The sequence below is a fragment of the Haliotis rubra genome, unplaced genomic scaffold, assembly GCF_003918875.1.
Source record: "Haliotis rubra isolate DU_JTF1 unplaced genomic scaffold, ASM391887v1 Scf638, whole genome shotgun sequence".
In the NCBI taxonomy this organism is placed as follows: domain Eukaryota; kingdom Metazoa; phylum Mollusca; class Gastropoda; order Lepetellida; family Haliotidae; genus Haliotis; species Haliotis rubra.
In genome coordinates, this window is record NW_025767344.1 from 192,111 (window position 1) to 219,881 (window position 27,771).

The 27,771-nt window shown below is 42.2% G+C and overlaps 1 protein-coding gene across 1 annotated transcript in view; it reads right to left on the bottom strand.

The window, feature by feature from the left end:
- Positions 1 to 9,414: 9,414 nt before the first annotated feature.
- Positions 9,415 to 27,771, bottom strand: part of LOC124256738 (polypyrimidine tract-binding protein 1-like) — a 130,813-nt gene continuing 112,456 nt past the window's right edge. Inside the window, 16 exon segments of the mRNA XM_046690701.1 lie at positions 9,415 to 13,047; positions 13,373 to 13,436; positions 13,630 to 13,704; positions 13,862 to 13,980; positions 14,669 to 14,766; positions 15,625 to 15,717; positions 16,179 to 16,212; positions 17,352 to 17,494; positions 19,482 to 19,505; positions 21,207 to 21,311; positions 22,382 to 22,399; positions 22,718 to 22,889; positions 23,312 to 23,370; positions 23,633 to 23,684; positions 24,095 to 24,259; positions 26,986 to 27,138. Coding sequence (XP_046546657.1) covers positions 12,979 to 13,047; positions 13,373 to 13,436; positions 13,630 to 13,704; positions 13,862 to 13,980; positions 14,669 to 14,766; positions 15,625 to 15,717; positions 16,179 to 16,212; positions 17,352 to 17,494; positions 19,482 to 19,505; positions 21,207 to 21,311; positions 22,382 to 22,399; positions 22,718 to 22,889; positions 23,312 to 23,370; positions 23,633 to 23,684; positions 24,095 to 24,259; positions 26,986 to 27,138 — 1,443 coding nt within the window. The 3' untranslated portion in view covers positions 9,415 to 12,978.

Sequence of the window (27,771 nt, forward strand, 5' to 3'; positions counted from 1 at the left end):
TAGTCCACTACATCTTATGTTGAGGCACCATGACTAATATTGGAACCTCATCAGTTTCTCTGAGATTTACCAGATTACATTGATAGAGCAGACAGTTGGGGACAGGGCTGGCCAATGCAATCAGAGCCAACTGATTTCATAGCATGACGTCTCGGCTTCACTGATATGTGGCCTGTTCATTAACAGTGTTTTATAACAGCCATCCCCAGGACCCTCTTTATGTGACATTAATAGATGGCAGTCTATCTGTACAATCCATCAGTGTCCAGCTACCCACCATGCAATATATACAGCTAAACGTTAATTAAGCACCACCAAATTCAAAAGTAAATATTATCAATTAGTGTCAAGTAAGGATAATGAAATTTCACAGTATGCTATATGCCTGTATTGCCCGTGCATCACACGTATCGCAGACATCAACTGCATAATACAGAAGATGCACGCGCTCTCGATACACATGCACGGGTCTTTCTGGCCTGAAAACACAGTATTGTTGTTTGATACTTGGTGGCTGAAATTTGAACGTTGAAGCAACAGATGTTATTGTACTGTTCCAATACAACATGCCGAGACGAGGGCTATCCGAGAACCTACGATGGAGAATCATTGGCATGCATGAAACCGGTTTATCATGCCGCCAAATTGGTATCAATTTGAATCTCAATCACACCATTGTTAGCCGACTGGTGTACGAAAGCACGCGTGCAAACTGGAGACGCCAAAGACCGACCCAGACCTGGACGCCCAAGAAAAACTAGTGCTCGTGGACGACAGGGCCTTAATTCGCTTAGCCAGACGCAATCCAATGACCCATGCTGAAGACCTCCGTCAGACAATGGCGGTGGGCGGCCAGACTGTCCATTTAATACCGTCCCCAAAGAGGTTAAGAGCTGCAGGATTGGCGCGGCACGAGACCAGTCAGGACGCCCATTTCTCACTGACAGACACATACGCGAGAACGCCTGGCGTGGTGCAGGTTAAGGCAAAACCACAATCTCCGATACTGGCGCAGAGTCCACTGGTCGGATCTAAAGTCGTTACCTGTTGCATCGCCACTGACGGCCGCGAGCCGTGTCTGGCGCCGCAATGAAGCTTATAACCCGAAATGATTGAACCAACGGTCCCTTTGGCGGTGGCTCAGTGATGGTGTGGGGTTGTGTGTCCTACCTCGACTGCAAGCTGGACCTAATCACAGTACCGGGAACGTTAAACGGACAACGCTATCAACGTACATCTTGGATGTTGCCGTAATAACCCCATTTTGACAATCACACACTTGCCAGTCAGTCCCCTGTTCATGGATGATAACGCCAGGCCTCATCGTACAGAGCAGTAGTCGATCATTTGAGGAACAATGCTATTGACACTATTCCATGGCCAGCCAGAAGCCCGGATCTTAATCCCATAGAGCATTTATGGGATTATCTTGGGCCAAGTGAGAACTAGAGATCCTCCTGTGCAGAATATGGATGAACTGCAACAGGCTATTCAGCAGGAGTGGCAGAGAATCCCGATGCTTAGAATCAGACGCCCCATTTCCAAGCATGAGAAGGCGCCTTGAAAATGTGATTCGTGTTAGAGGTGGATACTCCCGATACTGACTAAACAGTTTCTTGAGATAGCCATGATGACAACAAGCATATTTAAGTTGAACGCTTGACATTGCAGATACCAGTATGGACTGGACAGTGATACTTTTCAGGCCTAATGAAATGGTCGCTTTGGACGCTTATTCAGCATAACTCCAATAAATTGGTATCAAAGATAATCATCGGCTTCGCTTTCTGTGTAGTGATAGTGCAGGACATCCCTTTAGCACAATCAATCCTCTTTACATTGAGTCAGACAGGAAATTGCACTTTTCATGATTTGAATGTTGAACTTTTCTGCAAAAGTGGGTGGTGCTTAATTAACGTTTAGATGTATAGATGTCGCTCGCTATTAGTAATGCTGCAGCTGTCCTACTGTTAATTGCACACCAGTCATTTGTCAGCTGATTTGCTGATAAGTCATTTCTGGTGGTGGGCTTTTAACCAACATTGATCATTTAATAAACGCAAATTTGGTCCATTTTGTCTTAACACTTTTCCACTGGTTGTGCAGCGTTGAATGAAGTTTCCAGCGTTGATTGAAATCCTGGAATGGTCATAATGATCACGTTGATATTATGGTATGATAGTCGCTTCACAGTGGACATCTGTTATTCAGTCACCAGTATGGTACTGTACATTGATTTTCACAATGCACATATATTTTATGACCTGAAGTAGTTTTGTCAGTAGCCAACTTCATTGACATTACAGTATATTATAACCTTCACCAGTACTGAACGCCTGTTGATTTCACATTTTGACTTCCACAGGTATTGTACGCTACCTGATCGCATTGATTTTACTGCACATATGTTAATACCTTAACTAGTGTCGATTTTACATTGACGTTAGTGGTGTTAATATGAAGTCATTTTTACATAGTCGTGTTTCATGTTTCTCCAAACACCTGCTACCAAACAGCTAATACATAGCGTGCTGCCGCACGCCCCACAGATACAATTCTGTTGTCATGTGCAGTTTGTGTCTCTGGAGGCATTGATCTAAGATTTTCAGTGTCATCTGACCTCAGTTTGCAGTCCCCAGTTATGGAGCTCTCTGTCATCTGACCTCAGTTTGCAGTCCCCAGTTATGGAGCTCTCTGTCATCTGACCTCAGTTTGCAGTCCCCAGTTATGGAACTCTCTGTCATCTGACCTCAGTTTGCAGATCCCCAGTTATGGAGCTCTCTGTCATCTGACCTCAGTTTGCAGTCCCCAGTTATGGAACTCTCTGTCATCTGACCTCAGTTTGCAGTCCCCAGTTATGGAACTCTCTGTCATCTGACCTCAGTTTGCAGTCCCCAGTTATGGAGCTCTCTGTCATCTGACCTCAGTTTGCAGTCCCCAGTTATGGAACTCTCTGTCATCTGACCTCAGTTTGCCGCCCCCAGCTATGGAGTTCTCTGTCATCTGACCTCAGTTTGCAGTCCCCAGTTATGGAGCTCTCTGTCATCTGACCTCAGTTTGCAGTCCCAGTTATGGAACTCTCTGTCATCTGACCTCAGTCTGCAGTCCCCAGTTATGGAGCTCTCTGTCATCTGACCTCAGTCTGCAGTCCCCAGTTATGGAGCTCTGTCATCTGACCTCAGTTTGCAGTCCCCAGTTATGGAGCTCTCTGTCATCTGACCTCAGTTTGCAGTCCCCAGTTATGGAGTTATGACCTCAGTTTGTAGTCCCCAGTTATGGAGCTCTCTGTCATCTGACCTCAGTTTGCAGTCCCCAGTTATGGAACTCTCTGTCATCTGACCTCAGTTTTCTGTCATCTGACCTCAGTTTGCAGTCCCTAGTTATGGAACTCTCTGTCATCTGACCTCAGTTTGCAGTCCCCAGTTATGGAACTCTCTGTCATCTGACCTCAGTTTGCAGTCCCCAGTTATGGAAGTTGACCTGGAACTCTCTGTCATCTGACCTCAGTTTGCAGTCCCCAGTTATGGAACTCTCTGTCATCTGACCTCAGTTTGCAGTCCCCAGTTATGGAGCTCTCTGTCATCTGACCTCAGTTTGCAGTCCCCAGTTATGGAGCTCTCTGTCATCTGACCTCAGTTTGCAGTCCCCAGTTATGGAACTCTCAGTCTGACCTCAGTTTGCAGTCCCCAGTTATGGAGCTCTCTGTCATCTGACCTCAGTTTGCAGTCCCCAGTTATGGAACTCTCTGTCATCTGACCTCAGTTTGCAGTCCCCAGTTATGGAGCTCTCTGTCATCTGACCTCAGTTTGCAGTCCCCAGTTATGGAGCTCTCTGTCATCTGACCTCCAGTCAGTTATGGAGCTCTCTGTCATCTGACCTCAGTTTGTCCCCAGTTATGGAACTCTCTGTCATCTGACCTCAGTTTGCAGTCCCCAGTTATGGAGCTCTCTGTCATCTGACCTCAGTTTGCAGTCCCCAGTTATGGAGCTCTCTGTCATCTGACCTCAGTTTGCAGTCCCCAGTTATGGAACTCTCTGTCATCTGACCTCAGTTTGCAGTCCCCAGTTATGGAACTGTCATCTGACCTCATCCCCAGTTATGGAGCTCTCTGTCATCTGACCTCAGTTTGCAGTCCCCAGTTATGGAGCTCTCTGTCATCTGACCTCAGTTTGCAGTCCCCAGTTATGGAACTCTCTGTCATCTGACCTCCTCAGTTTGCAGTCCCCAGTTATGGAACTCTCTGTCATCTGACCTCAGTTTGCAGTCCCAGTTATGGAACTCTCTGTCATCTGACCTCAGTTTGCAGTCCCCAGTTATGGAACTCTCTGTCATCTGACCTCAGTTTGCAGTCCCCAGTTATGGGAGCTCTCTGTCATCTGACCTCAGTTTGCAGTCCCCAGTTATGGAGCTCTCTGTCATCTGACCTCAGTTTGCAGTCCCCAGTTATGGAGCTCTCTGGAACTCTCAGTTATGGTCATCTGACCTCAGTTTGCAGTCCCCAGTTATGGAGTCCTCTCTGTCATCTGACCTCAGTTTGCAGTCCCCAGTTATGGAACTCTCTGTCATCTGACCTCAGTTTGCAGTCCCCAGTTATGGAACTCTCTGTCATCTGACCTCAGTTTGCAGTCATCTGACCCCAGTTATGGAGCTCTCTGTCATCTGACCTCAGTTTGCAGTCCCCAGTTATGGAACTCTCTGTCATCTGACCTCAGTTTGCCATCCCCAGTTATGGAACTCTCTGTCATCTGACCTCAGTTTGCAGTCCCTGACCTCAGTTATGGAGCTCTCTGTCATCTGACCTCAGTTTGCAGTCCCCAGTTATGGAACTCTCTGTCATCTGACCTCAGTTTGCAGTCCCCAGTTATGGAGCTCTCGGTCAGCTGACCTCAGTTTGCAGTCCCCAGTTATGGAGCTCACTGTCATCTGACCTCAGTTTGCAATCCCAGTTATGGAGCTCTCTGTCATCTGACCTCAGTTTGCAGTCCCCAGTTATGGAGCTCTCTGTCATCTGACCTCAGTTTGCAGTCCCCAGTTATGGAACTCTCTGTCATCTGACCTCAGTCTGCAGTCCCCTGTTATGGAGCTCTCTGTCATCTGACCTCAGTTTTGCAGTCCCCAGTTATGGAACTCTCTGTCATCTGACCTCAGTTTGCCGCCCCCAGTTATGGAACTCTCTGTCATCTGACCTCAGTTTGCCGTCCCCAGTTATGGAGCTCTCTGTCATCTGACCTCAGTTTGCAGTCCCCAGTTATGGAGCTCTCTGTCATCTGACCTCAGTCTGCAGTCCCCAGTTATGGAGCTCTCTGTCATCTGACCTCAGTTTGCAGTCCCCAGTTATGGAGCTCTCTGTCATCTGACCTCAGTTTGCAGTCCCCAGTTATGGAACTCTCTGTCATCTGACCTCAGTTTGCAGTCCCCAGTTATGGAACTCTCTGTCATCTGACCTCAGTTTGCAGTCCCCAGTTATGGAACTCTCTGTCATCTGACCTCAGTTTGCAGTCCCCAGTTATGGAACTCTCTGTCATCTGACCTCAGTTTGCAGTCCCCAGTTATGGAACTCTCTGTCATCTGACCTCAGTTTGCAGTCCCCAGTTATGGAACTCTCTGTCATCTGACCTCAGTTTGCAGTCCCCAGTTATGGAACTCTCTGTCATCTGAACTAAGAAACACCAAATCCAAAGACCTTTTCAAGTCTCCCTTTAAACTTCCGCTCCGCATTTGACTTGACTTTCAGGACTGTGTGTTTATAAGTGCATGGATTTGGTTTTAACTTTGTCATAGCGCCAGTGAGCACCTGTCAGTGGATACTAGGTGCTTAAGAAAACAATTATTATTATGCCTATTATTATCATTCTCAAGCTTGTACGATTTAAGCAAATGTAACGAGAGTAACCTTTAATCTGACTGCTTGATGTTCACTAAAACTATGCCTTTTGTTCAGAATGTTTGAGTGAAGTTAGTAGTCATTAAAAGTTACGTCTTATACGATTAAGCATTGATACCAAGGACATCAGCTATCTGAAATATCGACCCGTGAAGTTTTGGGTTGGAATTGTCTTCAGCAACCCATGCTATCTTAAGAGGCATCGAACAGGATCGGGGGGTTGGGGGTGGTGTCAGACTCAAGGACTTGTTCGACACAGGTCATTGTATCCTAATTGCGTAGATTGATGCTCATGCTGTTGATCACTGGATTGTCTGATCCAGACTTGATTATTTACAGACCATCATCATATAGTTGGAATGTTGCCATGTGCAGCGTTAAACAACAAACAACCTGAATTATTACTGCTTCCAATGTGAAGATATATATCTAACATTGCTATCTACTTTCAGTCTATGATTTCATTGATAAGTGCAAACAGGATGTGTATGCCACTTAACGTTAATAGAAATAAAGTATTCCACACCGTTGTCCTCGTTGTTACAACATTGAGTTCAGTTTTACGCCACACTCGGCAATATTCCAGCTATATGGCGGCGGTCTGTAAATAATCGAGTCTGGACCAGACAATCCAGTGACCAACAGCATTAGCATCGATCTGTGCAATTAGGAACCGATGACGTGTCAACCAAGTCAGTGAGCCTGTGTTAGAACACTAATGTCCCTACAAAATGTTGAGTGGTGTATATCATGGATTGCATCATTTCAAGAGGATGTATTTAATGGCAAAAGACGTTAAAATATGATACTTGTTCGTCCCTGCCTGGCAGCGGCATTAATGGGTACAAGAAGGACTGGTCGGCTCGGAGTCAGTTTAATGTGTCCGAGTGGGGTATTCATGCTTCACTGCGGCATGGTATCTCAGTGGGCTAGCACTATGAAACCAGCTTAAGTCTGGGCTAGTACAAGCAGCCGCTCATACCCATACACACGCATGCACGTCGTCATATGAGCGAAATATTCTCAAGCACGACGTTAAACCCAATTTCACTTCATGCAACTGACTGTACTGTCAGTGACTGAATGTTGAATGTTTTACCAATTGAGGTGAGCTAATGGGTTTATGCACTTGTATAGCGACTTGTATGTCTACTTGCATCAGTCCTGATTACTGATGGTTGTATAGTGCTAGCCAAGTGATATACCAGGCAGCAGTTGGACATGGTACCCAACTCCAAAAAACTACACTGGGCTGACCAGTACTTGTACACTTGGGATCTAACATCCACATTTCCACTCTCAGGGCAGACGCTCTGTCAGATTATGGAGGTGATCTTGCTGTACGACTTCTTTATTATCCTAGGGGCGGTGAGGTAGCCTAGTGGTTAAAGTGTTCGCTCATCACGCCGAAGACCCGGGTTCGATTCATGGGCACAATGTGTGAAGCCCATTTCTGGTGTCCCCTGCCATGATATTGCTGGAATATTGCTAGAAATGGCATAAAACTAAACTCACTCACTCTTTATTATCATGTATAACAAGAAAGTTTGGTTCTGTTCCAGCAGGTAGCCTAATGGTTAAAGCGTTGGCTCGTCACGCCGAAGACCCGGGTTCGAATCCCCACATGGGTACAATGTGTGAAGCCCATTTCTGGTGTTCCCCGCCGTGATGTTGCTGGAATATTGCTAAAAGCGGCGTAAAACCAAACTCAGTCAGTCCAGCGGTGCCTGCTTAACTGGAGGGCAAACAGGAGGGGCTCACACAATGCTTTCACAAGGCTATCCTTCTACTTATATCCTGCTTTGAACGTTAACAGTACAAAAAATTGTCAATATATGTTGAGATTCCAGTTTAGCACATTCCCAGCACAGGTGGTCTTCCACTTCTTTGAGTTGTCTGTTTAACCAGTGTTTTGTATGGCAAGGGTTCTATTTAAACACTAAGTTCTAGAATGTAACTAGAGTACATATAAATGTTAACAATCTTGTGTAATCTGTTTTTAGTGTATTGTTTTGATAAAGGTGAAAGTTATTTTGAAAGAAGAGACTTACAAAGCAAGTAATTCTTCAAAACAAATATGATTACTTACATTATAGATCATTTTAGTTCCTTTGTTTACATTTAGATGACCAGTTTCCTGTACCCTACATAACATTTGGCCTCGGAAATGAGAACACTTGAACATTTTCAGTTTGCTAAATGTCTCACAAAACAATGTAAGACTGAAGGAGAATCTCATGTTCAGACTATGATACATATACACCTGCCAAACTATTTCAGACTTGCATGGAACTTGTGGATATACTGTTTCAGGATCTGTAGGGGAGGATGTCATGAATGAGTAATTGAGAAATGCACTGGTATTCAACTGATCCTCGTGTTTAGAGGCATGCAAGGTCCTGTAGCAGGCTATCTTGGTGCTTCTTTCACCAGGTTACCACAGAATGCTTCTGAAGTTTTATCACTGGCCCCATTGTAAAATGGGCAATATTAGACGTGGATACGAGTCATAAAATGGACCGAATCAGACGTGGAGATTAATCATAAAATGGGCCCAGTCATACCACAACATCAGTATTACCATACTCCCATGCATTCAGTTTGTTTACTCATCCTAACTAATGCTCTCCCATGAACACTGCATATGCTTGACACTTGTTTGGTAAATGCAAATTTCACATCACATTGAATTTTGACCTCGGGACCCCTACGCAAGTGTCACCTAAATCTAATAAGTACTACAGAAAAGCCATATAAGAATGGTGGATTAATGATAAAGTTCAGTAAAACAAACAGCTTGTCCAGAATTGTATACCTTATTATCATCACTTAGATCTGAATCCTGTTCAATTTTTTTATCAAGTTGTTGAAGTCAAAAGCAGGCAGCTGTCATCCATGGCTGTAAGCAATGGTTGTCCTACAGAGGCAGGTGTGTGCAGGGAAATGTTGGGGTGGCGTAAGGGAAGCTAGTGTTTGATATGAAGGGTCCATGTTGTCGGTGTTACCATGGTGATCAGGAAAGCTGGCGTGCCACAGACCATTCATGTACTGGTATGAAGGGTCCATGATTGACTGTGTTACCGAACTGATGGAGGTGGAGTGGTAGCCATGCAGACAACAAACAGCGAGGCTTTATCATGACAGTTGAAGCAGACGTCACCCAGCGCCAGATATATATAGAGAGAGATAGCTCACCATCACATTCATTGCCAGGAGAAAACATGTCAGCCTCAAATAATTTAGACTTGTGGTGATCAACATTTTTGTCAATTTCAACCAAAAGCAAGGCACACTGGTTTAAAACAAAGTTTCCTGCACTATTTATACAAATTAACTGTGAACTATGAGCAAGTTTTCGTAAGGCAATGAGTGTGATTAACGTCTGCTGCCAATGTGGCAGACGCCAAACCTTGAGGGTGTGGGTTGTCCAGTTGCTACATCTTGTTTTAACTGGTTCTAACTAGCTGGTTGTGAGAGGCGAATGAAGGTAGCAGCAATGACAGAGGTAGAGAAGAAAGAAAGACGACAGCTGAGAGTGTTCTGTCCCACATCCAGGGATTTAATATCAGCACAAGGTGAGTACAAAGGTTATTAGTGACAAAGACGTATGTACGTATGTACCAAGCTACATGTACACTACACTACGGCCAGTTGACAGGAAGTGATGCACCACAGGAAGAGTGTGCAGAAAGTCGTTATCACTATGACTACAGCGAGCTCAATAGAAACACCAGATAGATGTTTTGCTAGTGCAGCACCCGTGTTGTGGTTTGACGTTGAAACATTCATATATGTGCATTACACTTTGGCGTCTGGCCAATCAGGCTCAAGGGCTGCTGCGGCTTCTAGATTAAATCGGTGCATGACAAATATTATCGTTTTATTACAAAATTGTACTTTAATATCTTCAGATTGCGCAATACAAGTTGTTTCTCTTAACGGATACATTATGAACTTTTCAAACATCAGAGGCTTGTAAATAACAATGGGACACCTCAAAACAAAGGGCCCCAAGGTAGAATTCAATAAATAAAAAAGCATTTATAAGAGATAAAAACTTTTCAAAACAGCCTGGTTTTATGTTGTTCCCATCAATGTTAGGCACAAAACAACCCGTCTGGCATTATGCAAGACGAATCAGATCTTGGGGGTTCCCCCATCTGAGACGAGGGGTAGTAATACGACGTACATAATATATAGAATTTGTAAATATATATATGCAAATGACTGTATGAATCACGACATTGTCAATAGATTTGCCTAATAACAAGTTGATAGGTCGACATGGGCCTGGCTCAGATCTCGGAGAGGGAACTATTCATTTTTTTCTAATTTGGACAGATCAGCTTCAGTAATTTCTACAGACAGAATTTTGTCCAAACACAGACTGATGTCATGAATGAATCAATGGTTGTCATGGTTACATCTTCTCATCTTCACCTACCAAAAAGAGTTAGTTTGTATAAAAGTACAAATATAAAATCTCCGTTCTGAACATACACAACTTGTCCTGCCATTGACCATTCTTAGAAAAGTAGCAACTACAAATGGAGGAGGAGGCTTAGGCTGAACAGTTTCATTCTGGAGACTCAGTATGTACAAAAGCTCTTGAATCATTAAAACTAACGTCTGCTCCAGGCCCGAGCCAACAGTAAGTGAAAACCGCCACCAAGAATATGGAAATATGTCAAACAATGGCCGCGTAGGTGGATTTCGATCAGGATGTATGGGGTGGCAACTAAAACAAGGATGTTCCCTTGAATTCATCCCAACCTGAACCTAGCTCTGCCGGTCAACCTGTCAATCTCTCCCAGGAGGATGTAAGCCACGTTCTGCGAACAGCGAGTTCATACATGTTCAATTTCAAAGCCAAATGCTAAAACTAATCTGGACTCATTTCAAACTAATCTCAAAATCAATGCCCATGATCAGTGTCCAATTTCAAAATACTACTTGCAGGAAGGGTAAAATGATGCAAAAGCAACCACTGGAATTGTTTCCTAAATCCAGTTGGGCAGAGTCTTCTGAAGATGACCTCGCTGTACCTACATCTGAGTTGACAACATTCCCAGACACTTTCATCAGAAGGGACTACAAGGCAATATAAGAATACTACAATAGATGGTCAGAAGATATGGAAACTTGATTCTTCAAGGATTTACACTTATGGATAGATCAACTGAGAAATACACAGATAAAACACTCACTACTGGAAATACAGATACAGAGAAACAAGGAGATACAATCAATCAGGAAATTACAAAGTGTTATCGCTAGTAGCAAGGGAGGCAGCTAAGGGCGTATCTACAGCACTTTATCGTGGGGAACCAATACTCATCTCCAGTGAAGGAGTGTGCATGCTATAATAACAATGGCAACTTAGCAAGTCTCGCGGCCACATGTCTTGTGGAATGCTGGGTAGCGAACGTAACTCGAACTGGGCCATCCCGCCATGACAAGGCAGTTGCCATGGCAACACTCATCACATAGTCACATAATTTTTAAATGATTACTTTCTTGACTTGGACAAGACGACAACGAGACACCAACAATCATCACCCTGGTAGTCACATGTAAAATAAATTCCCCATACAATAGTAACTCTCAAAATGCAAAAATATATATCGAAACCTCAGTATACTTGATCATAACACCAGAAATGCAAAAATAGAACTTACAAAATCATGGCCTAATCTACCGGCAAAACGACAGTGATCATCAGTACACTACCAGTGATCATCAGTACACTACCAAACAGCTGACCCATGGGATAAAAAAGAAACATATCATCATCTCGCCCTGTCGTCTGCTTCAAACACAAGCAAGATGGCCACCCCAAACCAGGAACTCGGGAACAAGGGAGGTTATCTTGATTGCCATGAAACAAGGGCAGATAGCCCAGAGTTTCTGACACCTGCTGAAGCTCTGAGGGGTATAAACTACCGGCAGCGTATCGCACAGTGCAGCCCTGGTTTCTTCTATCACAAACAAATGGATTTCAGAGAATAAAACCTGGCTAAAAGCCTGCTTAAGCGTAACCCACCCCCAATACTTTATTTGTAAAACATTCGAACACGAGAACATTGATTATGCAAGTAGGAAAAAATAACAACAACTGATTGAGGAACAATTCAACAGCAGCGTCATATAGGCCATCTTGTGAGGTAGTTCGACGACAAGTCCTGTTCTCAACTAGGCGACTAGACTTCAGGATGAAACATCAACTAACGACAACATAACCTGTGTTTCACATTTCCGTACAAGGGTCGTGGGCAAACCATGCCCAACACTCTCTAGTTGAATGTTGCAGGACATGTCTTCAGACTGTTGCTATGGCAACACAAGAAGAACTAAGTGACCCCTAGTGTTGAAGAGTTCCGTAAGCAGACTTTTAGCCCAAGTTCTACAAGTGTGCACCAAAAACCGTGACCACACTGCTTTGTACGCTAATGGTTGGATATAAACGCTACTATATTATGAGCTCTTTAAAATATAATTCTCTCTCAAATTGACAAAACAATGCAAAACAGTACAATGAATTTGCTGCCTTTTCTTATGCACTGCAAACAACATAGCTTCAATCTTGTCTTGAGAAAAGCCAAATACACTCTGGCCGATCGCGGCTGTTTTAACGCTAGGTAGTATGGGAACACAAGGACAGCCAATGACTGAACATAATGCACATTCCCTGTCGCCTGCTCGTCACCATGACAACCAGTGTTGTGTTGGCGATCGTGGTGTGACAGACGACACCACCAATGGAGGCAGAGATCCAACTGTTCAAACCCGTAGAGCAGACGCTGCTTTGGTTCATCTGTCCATCTGTCCGTCTGTCCGACAACCACGCAGCAGGCAAAGGTGGACCAGTTGATCACCAAGCTGCAGCGTTTGTTAATCATGTCGAAGGCACTTGACCCCCGGAGTCAACAGGGCAGAAACTCCTCTCACACAATGGGAGCTAGCTCCACGCAACAGGCAGGCGTGCGTCTGCTACTTCCATAGTTTGTACACTTAAAAATTTATCTTATGTCTCTGCAGCTGATCCAGTGATCACATGGTCAAAGTCACATTTGTATCATGGCGCAGACTGAATTCTAAATTGTGGATTTTGAGAAGGACACTCTCAGGTGGCTGTTTTCTCCCATCTGGAAGTTGTGCATAGCCTGGAAAGAAACAAATCATGTTCAGTGAACTAGCCCTTGCCCAGCAGACGGCACCAGACAACACAAATATTGATGTGTATTTAAGAATACATTCATCACGATAAAATCTTTAAATATGATTTAATTTGAATGAAGCTGGTAGAAGTCATCAAATGCTTTTATCTTTTGTGGGTGAAAAGCTCCCCATCTTTGCAAATAAACAAGGATGACAAAATTTAAGAGGCACTAAGTTTTCATGAAACTCGAGACGTGATAGTATAGAATGGCAGTAGGACTTCAGTTTGAAGGTCAGTTGTTACATGGTTCATTACAAAACTGCTCTTACTATTAAAGCCATGACTGCCTCGTCCACAGAGCCCATCTGGATTAAGGCCATCTTTCTGTCTTTCCTGGAAACAAACAAACCAGCATTACTGAATGTGTCTGATCACTACAACTATGTTCTGAACAGTAGCAGACTGTATGACTTAGAAAAAGTAATAATACATAATTTTGGTTTCAAATGGTGTAACATCAATATCATCATCGTGACATTTGTGTCCATTATTAACGTGTGTGTAAGAATGAACTGCTGGTACTTACGGGAAAAACTTGAATGCTTTAACAGCTCCGTGTTCGGCAAACTTTGTAGTGATTTCCCCTTCCTCTGTGTCTTTTCTGAAAGCAACAAAGTAACAAGAAGTGAGTGGAGACCATTCACATCACAGACTACAACCATATCACAATGGAACCTGGTTCTAATCTCAACAGTGTGACTGAGTAGTTTTATTTAGCTGAATGTACTATATGCTGTGATGAACCATCCTTCACTTACGGAATGTTGGATAAATGTAGCACTGCAGATGGCGGGAATATGTTCTGACAGTTCTTGGATCCTGGTCTCTTGAACCTGTGGAGTGGGGAGTTGACGTAGTCCTTTGTCAGACCAGCATCCTGCAACACGCAACACGAACTGAATACAGAACACAACACACGGGGAAAGTTCAAACTACATTCCTACACACAGCTAAAGGACAAAATACATTCCTACACACAGCTAAAACACAACACACAGCTAAAGGGGAAACAAAACACATTCCTACACACAGCTAAAGGACAAAATACATTTACACACAGCTAAAGGACAAAAATACAACACACAGCTACATACATTCCTACACACAGCTAAAGGACAGCTAAAGGACAAAATACATTCAGCTAAAGGACATTCCACACACAGCTAAAGGACAAAATACATTCCTCCAAAATACACTACACAGCTAAAGGACAAAATACATTCCTACACACACAGGACAAAATACATTCCTACACAGCTAAAGGACAGCTAAAGGACAAAACCTACACACAGCTAAAGGACACAAATAAAGGACAAAATACATTCCTTTTAAAGGACAAAACATTCCTACAACTAAAGGACAAAATACATTTTTAAACATTTCTTTTTACTGGACAGCATTTCTTACCCATGTTTCAGTTGCTATCATGAAATGGTAATCACATGTCTAATTGGTCATCAAGGAAACTCAGGAAACAGTGAACCTAACCAACTGTATATATTGTGGGCATGTTATTGAAAGATTTCTTGCTGTTGGCCTTGATATGAGGCAATGTTTCTACTCACAGGCTGTCCCTCCTTGGGCATCTGTACGACGGAGTGCTTGGATTGAGCCACCCGGATTGTCTTCCCCCATACCTTCACCTTGTCCAGGAACGTGATGGCTGCAGGCAGAAACACAGATAGTCAAACACATGCGTACACCACAGCTCAGTGTCACGACTCACTGACTGATGTAGAGTAGGTATAAAGTCAATGTTTATGTAGCCAGTAGATTGACATCTATTTTTGTGTGTAGTTTCTGATGGAGAAATGTGTAGCTTGTACACTTTATTCATTCCCCAACTTGCAAACGTTTCACAAAAGGCTAAACCAAACACACTGATTCCTTGAGGAGCTGCATGGCGGTTGTCTTTCTTCCCAAAGCTCCATACAGTGACACATGCCTCCCTGATCAAGAAGGGCTGCTTACAAATGCAGCAATGAGGTTACATCTCAATCAAGACATCAAATATTTCACAAAATGTTTTCAGAAACACTTTCTCTTACTTAATAAGGTTATCACATCTTGACAGTTTATAACCAAAGTTGATCTGTCATGGCTGGTGAGTATAGCAGCACACAGCCTTCCAATGTGACCTGAGCAACATCCTATTTACATGGCAGCAAGAGACACCATCAATGGACTCCCAACATATGTCCGCGGTAACTAGCACGTCAACCGCCACGCTACCCCAGATCTATCTGATGCAAGGCCCCCATATCACATAGACTGATGTAGGTTAGGTTAGAGTATGGCAGTTACGATTATCTTCGCCCTTTGATTGCTTTAAGGGATGGGGCCCAGGTCAAAGACTTTGTCTTTCCTGATATCAAACTACTGATAAATGTCAACTATTCCAACTAATCCACTTTCCAGAAATGCATACATCTTTGCAAGAATGTTTCAAGATTGTTTGCCGAAAAGTTCTGGAAGAGTTTAGGAAGTATACACCGACAGCCTAATTGCAGAAACAACTTACCTAACTGTGCTTGGCTTGGTTCTGCCATCTGAATGAGTGCATTATCCTTCTTATTAAAGAGGATCTTCACCCGATGTACGTCCCCATACACTCCTGCAAGTACAGCCAATAGGTCACACCAAGTCCCACACAGACACAGGCTAGACATTCTCGCAGCAATACAAAGCGAAGCCAAGGTTTATCAATGCTGACGAAATTAATATAAAGAACTATCTCCACAAAAACCCTTCCAGGGTGGACTTTTACACACAATAGGAAGAGGAAACAAAACAATACTCTTAACATTAAACAAATAAAATAAATCATTAGGAATTGTTAGTAAGTTTATAAACCGGAAATGCAACAATATTTAAGCCAGAATTATTTATTTACCTCAAAGGAGAGACATTCATAAATACTCTGCAGAAGCACATTATTACTGTGAGATCCTTTGATGTTTGAGAAAAGGCGGGTAATAAGGCCCCGTATACAGCATAACAGTTACAATGTTACATCTCTCTCCTGTGCGATATTATGATCTACATAAAGAGTGAGAGGAGTGCTAACGAACGTACCAAAAAGGGTAAAGAGAGCATCGGGCGTGACCGTCTACAGTAGACATAGACAGAGAGCATAGCATTGTCAGCAGCAGGAAGTAGTATGGACGAGAGATGATGAGTAGATCCGAGTAGGCGGAGTGGGCGAACCAAGAATAGACGAGCCAGCCACACGATGGATGTAGTAGACGTACGGCAGCATTGTAGTGGTGGATGGATGTATGGGTGTGGTGGACAGTGATTGGACGGGGGAAAAAAAGAAAATGGGAACATTTTCATTAGAAGTGACGAATGACTGATTTGATAACAGCAAATTATTACTGAAGACACAGGGCTGGAATTAACCTTGTGTCGGTTTTATTTTGACATTCAAAGTTGGGCTGATGAGGAATGATCCACCCACAGAACCAGTGTCTGCTTCAACAATGTTGCTCGTTTCTATTCTAACACCGCAGTTGACATCGCTTTTGCCATCAGTGGACAGAAAGGAAATCTATCCTATATAGAAAATGCAAAATTTGTGCAAAAAATGACTTGTGAACTGACAGAATTGAAATTCCAGCCCTGCATTACAACATAGAATTATTAATGCTTTACTATGACAGTAAGTTGAGAGTGACATGTGCTCCCGCCACTGTTAGTGCTGTCTCTTCCTCCGCTCATCAGCACATCGCTACCGACAGAGGTGGATCGGCGGCAACAGCGACAGACAAAATCATGCGATAGGCATGCACGTAACGTATGTACCCCACCTAGTGGAGTCGTCCTACACCAATAAACATGGTAAGCAAAGATGGCTAATAAGAAGCAAAAGCATGCCCCACATTAACAGGAAGTGTCATGTACAATATGGTGCCTATCAGACGGACAGCCACAAATTACACTGACAATTTCTACTTCTCCGTCACAAAAGGAAAGCTTTTGTTAAAAACAACTACTTAAAAATACAAATATATACAGAATCCAACACATGATAATGCTAGGTTTAGCTCATGTGGCTGTGGGACAACATACTATATTTGAGCAACCTCCACCAAATCAACAACAACAGCAGTAGTAGTAGTAGTAGTACAGGACACGATAGCAGACGTACAGGTACAAATACGCCATAGTAAGGGAGATAATCAGGAGACTGCCAATATTACAAGTTAGTTTTTCAAGTTAGACAGCTAGGAAAGATTGACAACATACCTGTTCATCGAGGTTGGAGACAAGGAGTACAGGACTGCCGGCTTGAGCTTGGATAGGGATGCCTAAACGGGCGGCACCATACGCTCCTGGAATTGGACCAAATCCAGCCATTGCAGGCATTGCCGAAGAGAAAGGGTTGACACCTAAACAAAGGAAATGACACCTGTAGTAATAAAATAATGTGTGTGAAGAACATTGAACACCAAGGCATCTGTGTCAAAACATCTACCCATGGTGCATATTTAATGTCTGGACGCCTGTACCAAACAGCAATGTATATCTGGTAGATTATTTCAATTTAAACCTATTGAAGCACAGAGTCACAGTGCTGTAATTTGTTGCTGACACGAATGGGCACTGCATATGAACCTTGGTTATGGTCAGTAAAGGTTTCATGGATAAAATTCTGAAAACACCCATGAAAGTGTGAAGTTTTGACACAGCAGTAATCAAGACATGGTGAGTGAGTGAGTAAGTGTGTCACAGAGAAAGCGTGACATGTACATCCAATCAATAGAGAGTTAGAATCCAGTACAGGAAAAGCTGAAACACAGGATGTGCACCATCAGTTCATAACACAGATGCTATCAGTACACCACTGTCATCAGTACACCATTGTCATCAGTACACCAATGCCATCAGTATCAGTACACCAATGCCATCAGTATAAGTACACCATTGTCATCAGTACACCACTGCCATCAGTACACCACTGCCATCAGTACACCAATGCCATCAGTACACCAATGCCATCAGTACACCAATGTCATCAGTACACCATTGTCATCAGTACACCATCAGTACATTGTCATCAGTACACCACTGTCATCAGTACACCATTGTCATCAGTACACCACTGTCATCAGTATCAGTACACCACTGTCATCAGTATCAGTACACCATTGTCATCAGTACACCACCATCATCAGTACACCATTGTCATCAGTATCAGTACACCACCGTCATCAGTATCAGTACATCATTGTCATCAGAACACCATTGTCATCAGTACACCACTGTCATCAGTATCAGTACACCACTGTCATCAGTATCAGTACACCACTGTCATCAGTATCAGTATACCATTGTCATCAGTACACCACTTTCATCAGTATCAGCACACCACTGTCATCAGTACCAGTACACCACTGTCATCAGTATCAGTATACCACTGTCATCAGTATCAGTACACCACTGTCAGTACACCACTGCCATCAGTATCAGTACACCACTGCCATCAGTACACCAATGGCATCAGTACACCAATGGCATCAGTATCAGTACACCACTGTCGTCAGTATCAGTACACCGCTGTCATCAGTACGTCCCGTCATCAGTACACCACTGTCATCAGTATCAGTACACCACTGTTGTCAGTATCAGTACATCATTGTCATCAGTACGTCCCGTCATCAGTACACCGCATCATCAGTCATCAGTACACCACTGTCATCAGTCAGTACATCATCAGTACACCACTGTCGTATCAGTATCAGTACATCGCTGTCATCAGTACGTCCCGTCATCAGGACACCACTGTCATCAGTACACCCTGTCATCAGTACACCAATGGCATCAGTACACCAATGGCATCATTGGTACACTGATGCTATCAGACTTGCAGATTGCAGGAAACAGTTATGTTCTACAGACAGATAGACAGCAGGAAAACTGAAAGAGAAGAGAGAAACTAGGAAAGAAGTAGACATTAGTGAGGGACAACAAGCCACCTGGAGAGTACACAGAGAGTCACAACCTGCCACTCTCACTATAGCACAGCTGAGTGCCATAGAGGGACTTCTGATTGGTCTAGAGTTCATGACCAGTCTGCATATTGACGTTAATCACTGCTGGGTTTGAATCTCCACCTTAAATTCCACGAGAATCCAACAGACTAATTTTGCTTATTGCGCCTACAGAGGAATTTAGTGTTGCAGCTAAGCTGGAGCAATAAAGCCTTTTCTTTAAGCGTTAGTTCCATGAAATATTTTTATAGAAAAATATGAATATCTCAAATATCATTTTGTAGATTTTAAAGACTGCACTTCCAGATGTTGTTTTATCCAATCTGCCAATCAACATGGCGTGCAGGACAGGGAGTAGGTGGTGCTATACGACCTTGACACTCACCTTGCAGACCACCAAACCCATGTGCTGAAGACAAGAAGAGGAGACATACTAATGATCAGTTCCACACAAGCAACGGGCTTGGAAGACATCACAAAATGCTCACAAAGCTGCTGCTGCTGTTGCTGCTGCTGCTGAGAAGCTTCCATGCTCAACCTTACCACTACATCATGCAACATTGACAGACACAACAAGTGTCCACATTTTCTGTCATGATCACAATCCTTCAATTGAAGGACCACATTTTGAAGGGAGTTAGAAAACTGCATATATTCCAAACAGTTGCCATGATGTAGCAGTAAGAACAAGACAAGCCTTAATTCAGATATGTTAAACCATTCTACACTATAAGCAAAATCAACATAAGCACATCCAATTCAAGTCCTGCATCAAGAGTGGGTTGTTCTGTTAGTGGCGCCATGACCATCCTTTACTCCACCAATACCGAAAATAGACACCCAAAATATCATTTCTTTGGACAGCATATTCTGGAGGAGTAAAGGATGCTCATTTACATAATGGCAAATATAATGTATTAATAAATGTATACACATGCACTAGTGTGAAGCCATGTCTATATTAAACATTGCACATTGATACTTTATACACCCTACCACTAACAGGCCTAAAGTATTCAAAACTTTACCATCCCTGACTCGGATACCAGTCAAGGGTCTATTTATGTTACTTTGCACTTTGCTAAACATATTCTAGCTATGATTAAGCTGTAAAGCAGACCCCACCAGCCATCATATCATTCCTAAATTTGATACTTCCTCATGCTTTTAAAACATGTATCCAACATTGTTTCCTGAACATCAGGAAACGGTTGCTTTTGTTCTCCGTGAGACTGAAACAAGTCATGATTGCCTGGTAAGCAGGAAGAAGATTCTCTCTGGAAACTAGCCCTACACTAAGCTTTGTCCTCTGCGTACTAATACTGTGACGCCAGCTGACGCAGCCTTGAGCAAGGATAGTTCAGTTTCCTGCTAGGCATGGGACTACACTGCTGTAGAGCTGCGCAGACAAATTAAAGTAATGGACACAGGCATGGTGTCTGCTTACAGGGGTTTCACCTTCCACGTCTACTCTGTCAAAGCACAGAAACATCTGCCTTCAAAATACACACAGCTCATATACCAGACAATCAGTTCTTATAAGCCTACATCAGTCGTGTACAGAACTAAAAGAAAGAGCACACATCCAACTCATTTTTAAATTAAAATAAGAGTTTTGAACATGACTGTTTCTTTAGTGGTCAAGTGTATATGTTGGTCTTTAGTGGTCAAGTGTATATGTTGGTCAAGTCTGAAGATGATTTTAGGTCCTGATGGTAAGATGACGAATTCAAACAGAGGTTCCATCTGAAGGTCATGAACTGTAGCAAGAACAATTAGCACTCACCCATGCAAATCTACATCAAGTCAAAGGATATCCTTCTCCTTTTCTAAAGTTTGCCTATAACTATTGTTACACCGAGAGACATTTTCAAATGTCAAAGCCTACATATTATAAGTAGTATTATTCAACTGTGCATAATGTAGATCGCAAGTTCATTGATATCCACATCTAGAATTTCAAACTTGTAGTCTGGCATATAGCTGAGTGTATTCAGTACAGACAATCGGGTAATACAAACATATATACACCACAAGGGATACACCACAGGGTTGACAACAGCGGAGGCAACCAATCAGATGTTAGTGTGAAAAGCGTGGAGGAGCATACCTGCAGCGGCTGCGGCTGCCGAAGGGGCACCATAGGCAGTTAAGGGGGCACCTCCCAAGCCCGGCATGGCAGCGGCGAACGGAGAGGCCATCACCCCCGGAGCACCTAACATAGTTGCAAATAACGGTCCAGTGGTTAATGTGTATCACAGACTGGGAGATGGACAGAGGGACAGAGTGAGGAGGCAGGAGGAGAGACAAACAGCAACTGGTTCATCTTAAAGAATTCACAAATCAAAATCTAATATATAGCTGTGTTTCATGTACGTAACCATCCCCACTATATAGTTGTCACAATTTGCAACAAAAAAATACAACCAAAAAAACTCATCTTCCTCATCCACAAAACTGCTACAAAAATTCTAAAACTGGGACAATATCACTGTCAAGAGTTTTAAAAGAAAAATCTTCAGTTGCTCTGTCAGACAGTGTGGGGTGGGAAGTACCCATTTTCAGCCAAGGCATATGCTTTGTTTCTACAGTAACTACGCCAATTCTGATAAGAAAAGATGTCTAAAACCTTGTGAAGCGGCAGTAGCATGCAGTAAGTGAATGTCAGTGTATGGACATAGAACACGTCAGTAGACCCACAGCATTAGTGAGGAGAAGATAATAGGTATAGACATATGTAGACTTGGCTAATACATCGCAAACAAAATGCAGTATACTGTAACATTAAAACATTGTTATACATGTGTATAAGAAAACATACAAGAATATCTGTTGCAACAAAATGATTGATCAGTTCACAAAAGAAGAGTAATATCAGCAAACAAACTTGGACCACACGAACAAAGTCATCTTGAACTGCCCGAGGGGAGGCAAGCTTCAGAATTTAAACATTTCAATATTTCCATGACTGAGTAAGCATGCTGAGGCAGAAGACACTTCAGTGTGTCGGCACAATCCAAGGTGCTGCCGAGACGTTTCGGCCATGTTGGTTATACGCTTTAATCACAAAATGATTTTCCTAAGGCAGAATGTATTGGAGACTTGCATGCAAGGTTTGATACAGAGGTACAAGAAGACGGAGGCATGTCTTAATGCAAAAGATGTTGAGACTTAAGGATCGCTTTATACTCAGAAGTTTGAAAACACAGCCAATAAGAGATGATTTCAACATGAACAGAGTTGATGACAATTTGAGACAGTATGGAATATCGGAACTATACATACAGGCGGGAGCAAAGTAATCTGAAAGAAGAAAGGGTCTGTTACATGTTGCCATGTTGATATTCCATCCAGCCATCACGTCCATATTTCTACATGCACAGAATGATGCAAACCAAAATTGCCAATAATCCAAACATGTCCAACATCTTTTACATGCCTTGACCTTCACCTTCCCTTCTAACCTTTTGTCTTTGCATTAGATGACACAAGTTTATCAGTGTGTCAGTTTCAGAGAAGTTTACATTTCTAATATTACTCCTTCATATTTCCAGGAAAACACCAAGCTGTTGCATGCAAACCAAACACTCATATTCACAGTCAACTCTTGTTTCTACATACCCAGCATGCTCTGCTGCATGGTAGTTTCTAACGTCACTTCTCCTGTGGGCAATTCAGGCCGCGTGTAGTCTCGGCTCTTGTCATTGTTGTACTTCACATTGAGATTCATCAAACGAGAGTAGTCGATCTTCAGTGTGTCACAGCCATTGTAGACATTCTGTCCATCCAGTGACTGGAGAAACAGATGCACTTTGCTGGTACAGTTCATATTGACCCACTCAATTGAGACTTATTATGCCTTTTACGACTAGAGGGCCCCAAAAATTATCTACAAGAATATTTTCATTGTCTTTCATCGTGCTCCATTTGTATTTATACTTATTTGAAATATATATATATTGACACACAATTGACTGAGTTACCAGACAATGATACGCAGTCAACAAGAAATCATTGGAGAAGAGAAGTTAACTACACAGTAATTGCCAAGTGAGTAGGTGATTGGGTGAGTGATGTTTTAGGACTGGTGACTATTTTAGTTTAATTTTACAGGTGTCAAACTAAATCAATAACAGTTATCTCCCCTTGACCATTTGGATCCTCTTTTCTTGGACTTTTCATATAAACTGACTTGAAAATATCAGAAACACTTACATCTTTAGCTGCTTTAGCCGAGATGGGGTCTGAAAACTGAATTAAGGCCTGGTAGGTGTCTGAAAGGTAAATGCAAACTGTTAGTCCTGATGTCAACCACACAGAGTCTTCATGACACAAACAGAGTAATCTGTAAACTTCTACAACTTGCAAACATTGAAACGTTGTGCTTTAGACACAATAGGTGTGTTTATTTGACATTGAGTGTTGCCATGTTTCAGACATATCACACAGTTTAATACCAGAGCGAGCAATATTTCAACTACATCACAAGGTTGAGTCTGGACATTTCATGCTTTTCAGGAAAATAGCTTTACTTACTGTTCTTGGTGAAAGTGATGATCTTGAGGACTTTTCCAAATCGAGAGAATAACTGAAAATAAATCAAGTATTATCAGTATCTTTTCTTGTAAACTCTGAGGCTGGTGCTGCCATCTGGTGGATGCATCAGCAAGAGAGCATCAACAGAAGGTTTTCAGATTTAGATGATACATACGGACATCATCTGCATCCCGACCTACAGTTTAATACACTGGGAGTCTTGAATGTATCCCCAAGTGATGGGTTTCCAGACACTTAAGATCATCCGTTGTCTCAATTATCGCATGAACAACAAACTATATATGATAATTTTTTTCAAAAGACATCATTCTGAACAACACTGTTAATGATAACAAAACTGTAGTTTATGAACTATTTGAACCCATCATTATGTTCACATTGTTGTAGTCAAGTAAGAAAGTGATACTGAACCACCAGCATGCGAGTCCAGGGTATACGTACAGAGTGGAGCACGTCAAGTGTGATGGGGTACAGGATGTTGTCCACGATCACGCGTAGCACCGTCTGATTACACTCATTTGATTCGAGGAAGGCACCACTGTTGCCGCCGCCGCGGGCGTGAATCACAGCTTGAGCTGCCTGCAAAGCCGCCTGTGCTGTAGCATTCTGTAACATCAACATTGTAAGTCAACTCAAGTCTCAGGTGCATGGAGTGAGTGAGTGAGTGAGTCTGGTTTGATGCTGCTATTAACAATCGTCCAATCACACCACAACGGGAGACACCAAGGAAAGCCTCACTCAGTGATGAAAGCTGTAAAAAACGTAGACCTCTTATGAGGCACTTCAAGACCTGAGTCACACAAAAACAAATACATGTTCAACGTCCGGGGGTATGCCTCCTCACTGAGAGACAATACATACAACACGCTGCTTCATACTGTCACAATGAATGGGCACAATCATTGCTGGGAAAACTAGCTGAGCATAATGGCGGAGTCTTCAAAACATTAACATCTATATTCATGGGTTATGTTAATAAATCAATATAACAAATTACATTTATTAATAATGGATTTAGTCTTTCTCCACCTACATGGTGATCCCAATTTCATAACTACTTCCATTAATATTAATATACGAGACTTATTCCAGTTGAATACCATTCAACGGCTACATATATGTTCATGAAAGGTTTACAAATGTTCTTACATCAAAAGAGAAACCCAGACACGGCAACATTTTGGTAAAAGAATGGTGAAGAACTCTGTGACATGTTGCAGGAACCTGTCTGCTCTTGTGTGTTATACCACGCTCAGCAATATCAATTTAAACAGCACCCTGTAAGTAATCCATTCTCCACCAGACAATCCAGTGATTGATATCATAAGCAATCCCTAATACCTGGGTCTGATCTCAATGAATCAAGTCAGGAGTCTGACCAACCATTATGTCACCTCTTACTGCTGAGCCAATGTGAGGAATGAATTCTCAGTACTGGGAAGGCATGTTACAACACGTAGGCTACTGCACTGCACGCAAACATGCACTGCACAGCAAACAAGAAGAATATAGTCATCTATCGCCACTACAAACTAGTACCATTCTTTGGAGTCAACAGAAATGCAGACTGAAATATTATATATTTCAAGCTGACATCCAGGGATTGGGATAGAGAACTTTGACAATGGGCCATTTTCAGGATTATTAGCCAGTTTCTGAATTTAGAATGGGCCACTGCCCTTGTATCAATAGTAAACTTCAAAATTCTAATGTGCAAAATGGCCCATGGCCCCTGCCTTTCCCAATCCCTGGACATCATTGGACAACTTGTATGGAATTCACAAAAATGAAGAGTAATATATGCGGGTCTAGCACTTGGTGCCCTTGTTGAACTATTTGACTCTGTTTCTTCATCCCCCTGTCCAAAGACAGTGTATACTATTGAGGTACACTCAATGTGTATTACTACACTCTAGACTGTGACCATGACACCAAGCAGATCAGTAGTACCATCAGGACCTAATTACTAAAGTGTATGAAATGAAAAGAAACAACTACATTAGCGAGTACCTATTAAATTTAAATAGTTCCTTATTTTACTGACATGTTAAAGCAATTTACACGAGTTATAGCACTAAACAGCATTCTGTTGTCATGGAAACAGATGATTTATACCAAATGATAATGTAAACGGAGATAAAGACAATTTATATTTCATGTTACTCCAGAAACCTGAGCCTCCAAGAATTTACATTACAAATTTGTCTCCACTTCTTTATCACTGTACAAAATGCTCAGATAGGCACTAAAGATTATTATCTCAGGAATTCAGAATAATAGCACATCCTTAAAACCAAGTAAAAGTGATTTCTCTGAACAGGCACGGGTAGCCATAGTCCCACTGACAATGACAGATTTGTTTTGAGATCCCTTCACCCCAACTACAGTGGGCTGGGGAGGAGAAGCCCCACCCCCAAGGCTGTTATCAGAGCAACTGTTCCCTACAGTGCAAACTCACTAATCAGTTACTACTGAGCGTGGCAAGACCACCAAAAATATTCAGGACTTGTTTTGGTTACAATGAATGTCTGAAAGGGGAAATAAAGTAAGCCATATTTGTGATTTACCTTGAAAGCATGAGAGCCTGCGGAATGATAGTCATCCGAGATGCAATCTTGAATTGCCACAAAGGCGTGTCATCTTCAAACGGCGAAAGGTTTTGTTTTTCATGACAGCTGTTTCTCACATACAGCTTCCCCTACAGCTAATATAGAAATTAATTCTATTTCTTGCCACGACAATAGATCATGTATGGAAGAGTCAATAACTGAAGCCAAAACTTCTGAAGCAGCTTGAAAAGATCTTGTATCAGAATCTTGAAGTGTAGATTTCAAAGAGCTAGAAAAATGATCACGCCATCATATGGGAAGAACTCTCGCTGCCATGAAAAATGTTTCAACCTAAATCCATGTGTTTATGCATGAGTCAGTGAGAGTGAGTTGGATTTTATGTCACTTTCAGGCGATTCCACTCACATGGTGTATGGTTAACAGTTAGCAAGACAAACTGCAATCGAACATTGTTGCATAAACGAAAATATAATGGTGGGTATGAGGTTCCCCAGATTTGACTGACATTATCAGTCACTGTCAATTCCAGTATATATGATATCATTCCATCTGCTTTATAACCTAAAGCTGCAACGTCTCATCTTATTTCTTCTATGCATCTCTTCCAGTTTCATGTAAATCAGTACCAAAATGGCCACTTCAGTCATGTTTTTTCTTTGAAAGATAAAGAGTAAAGAAAAACAGAAAAGCTTCCTCCTTTCGAGGAAACAGGACAAGACGGTAAGAATCCCTTGCTACCTGTAATCAGTCACTGGTACACACCTGGTATGCATGTGAAGCATCTGTCTTGATACTGAGTTCCTTGTGGTTGGAGAACTGGACATAGCATGGTTTCAAGCGGACTTGGGAAGGCGTGGTCTGGTAGTAGGACACCATGTTGGCTGCAGACCCCTCGTCATTGAATTCCAGGAAAGCCTGAAAACAAACAGCATATTCATCCAGGGGTTTATATTTCCGTGCGTTATATTACCAAAGGCATGGTTAAAAGCATAACACATTGCCCTAAGTTTACATTTACACATTCCATTTTCGGTTAAGCCATACTGTGATGATGTATATGAAATTAAGCTAAATTTGTCTGTACCACCAAAAGAGAGTAGCTAAACATTTGGAATGAACTTTCTATTTGTCATTCTTTATTCCCCCAAATATGTATCTGGAGTATCTAAGAATTTACCTTTGGTATAAAATTTCAGTTTAAAAATAGCGTAGTTTCATAAATACTGACAATGATTGTCAAGAATATTGTCCTTGTTGTTGAATGCAGGAGCATTGGTGATGTGATGTGGGGTACATGGTTTATATACTAGGACAACCTGGAGACAACATCTATTTTTTAAGCAGTACACAAAGCTAATATTTGGTCTTCGAAGGTTTGTAAAGCCAATTGTCTCAAGGCTTGCAGCAAGATGTATTTCTCCTTTCGAACAGATCAATCAAGATCTTTATACATCATTTCCTGTCAGAAAGGAACTTTGGGCTAGAATTTTAAACTGGGAGTAAACATGACACCATTCATACAAAATGAACACAGAAGATATACAAGAT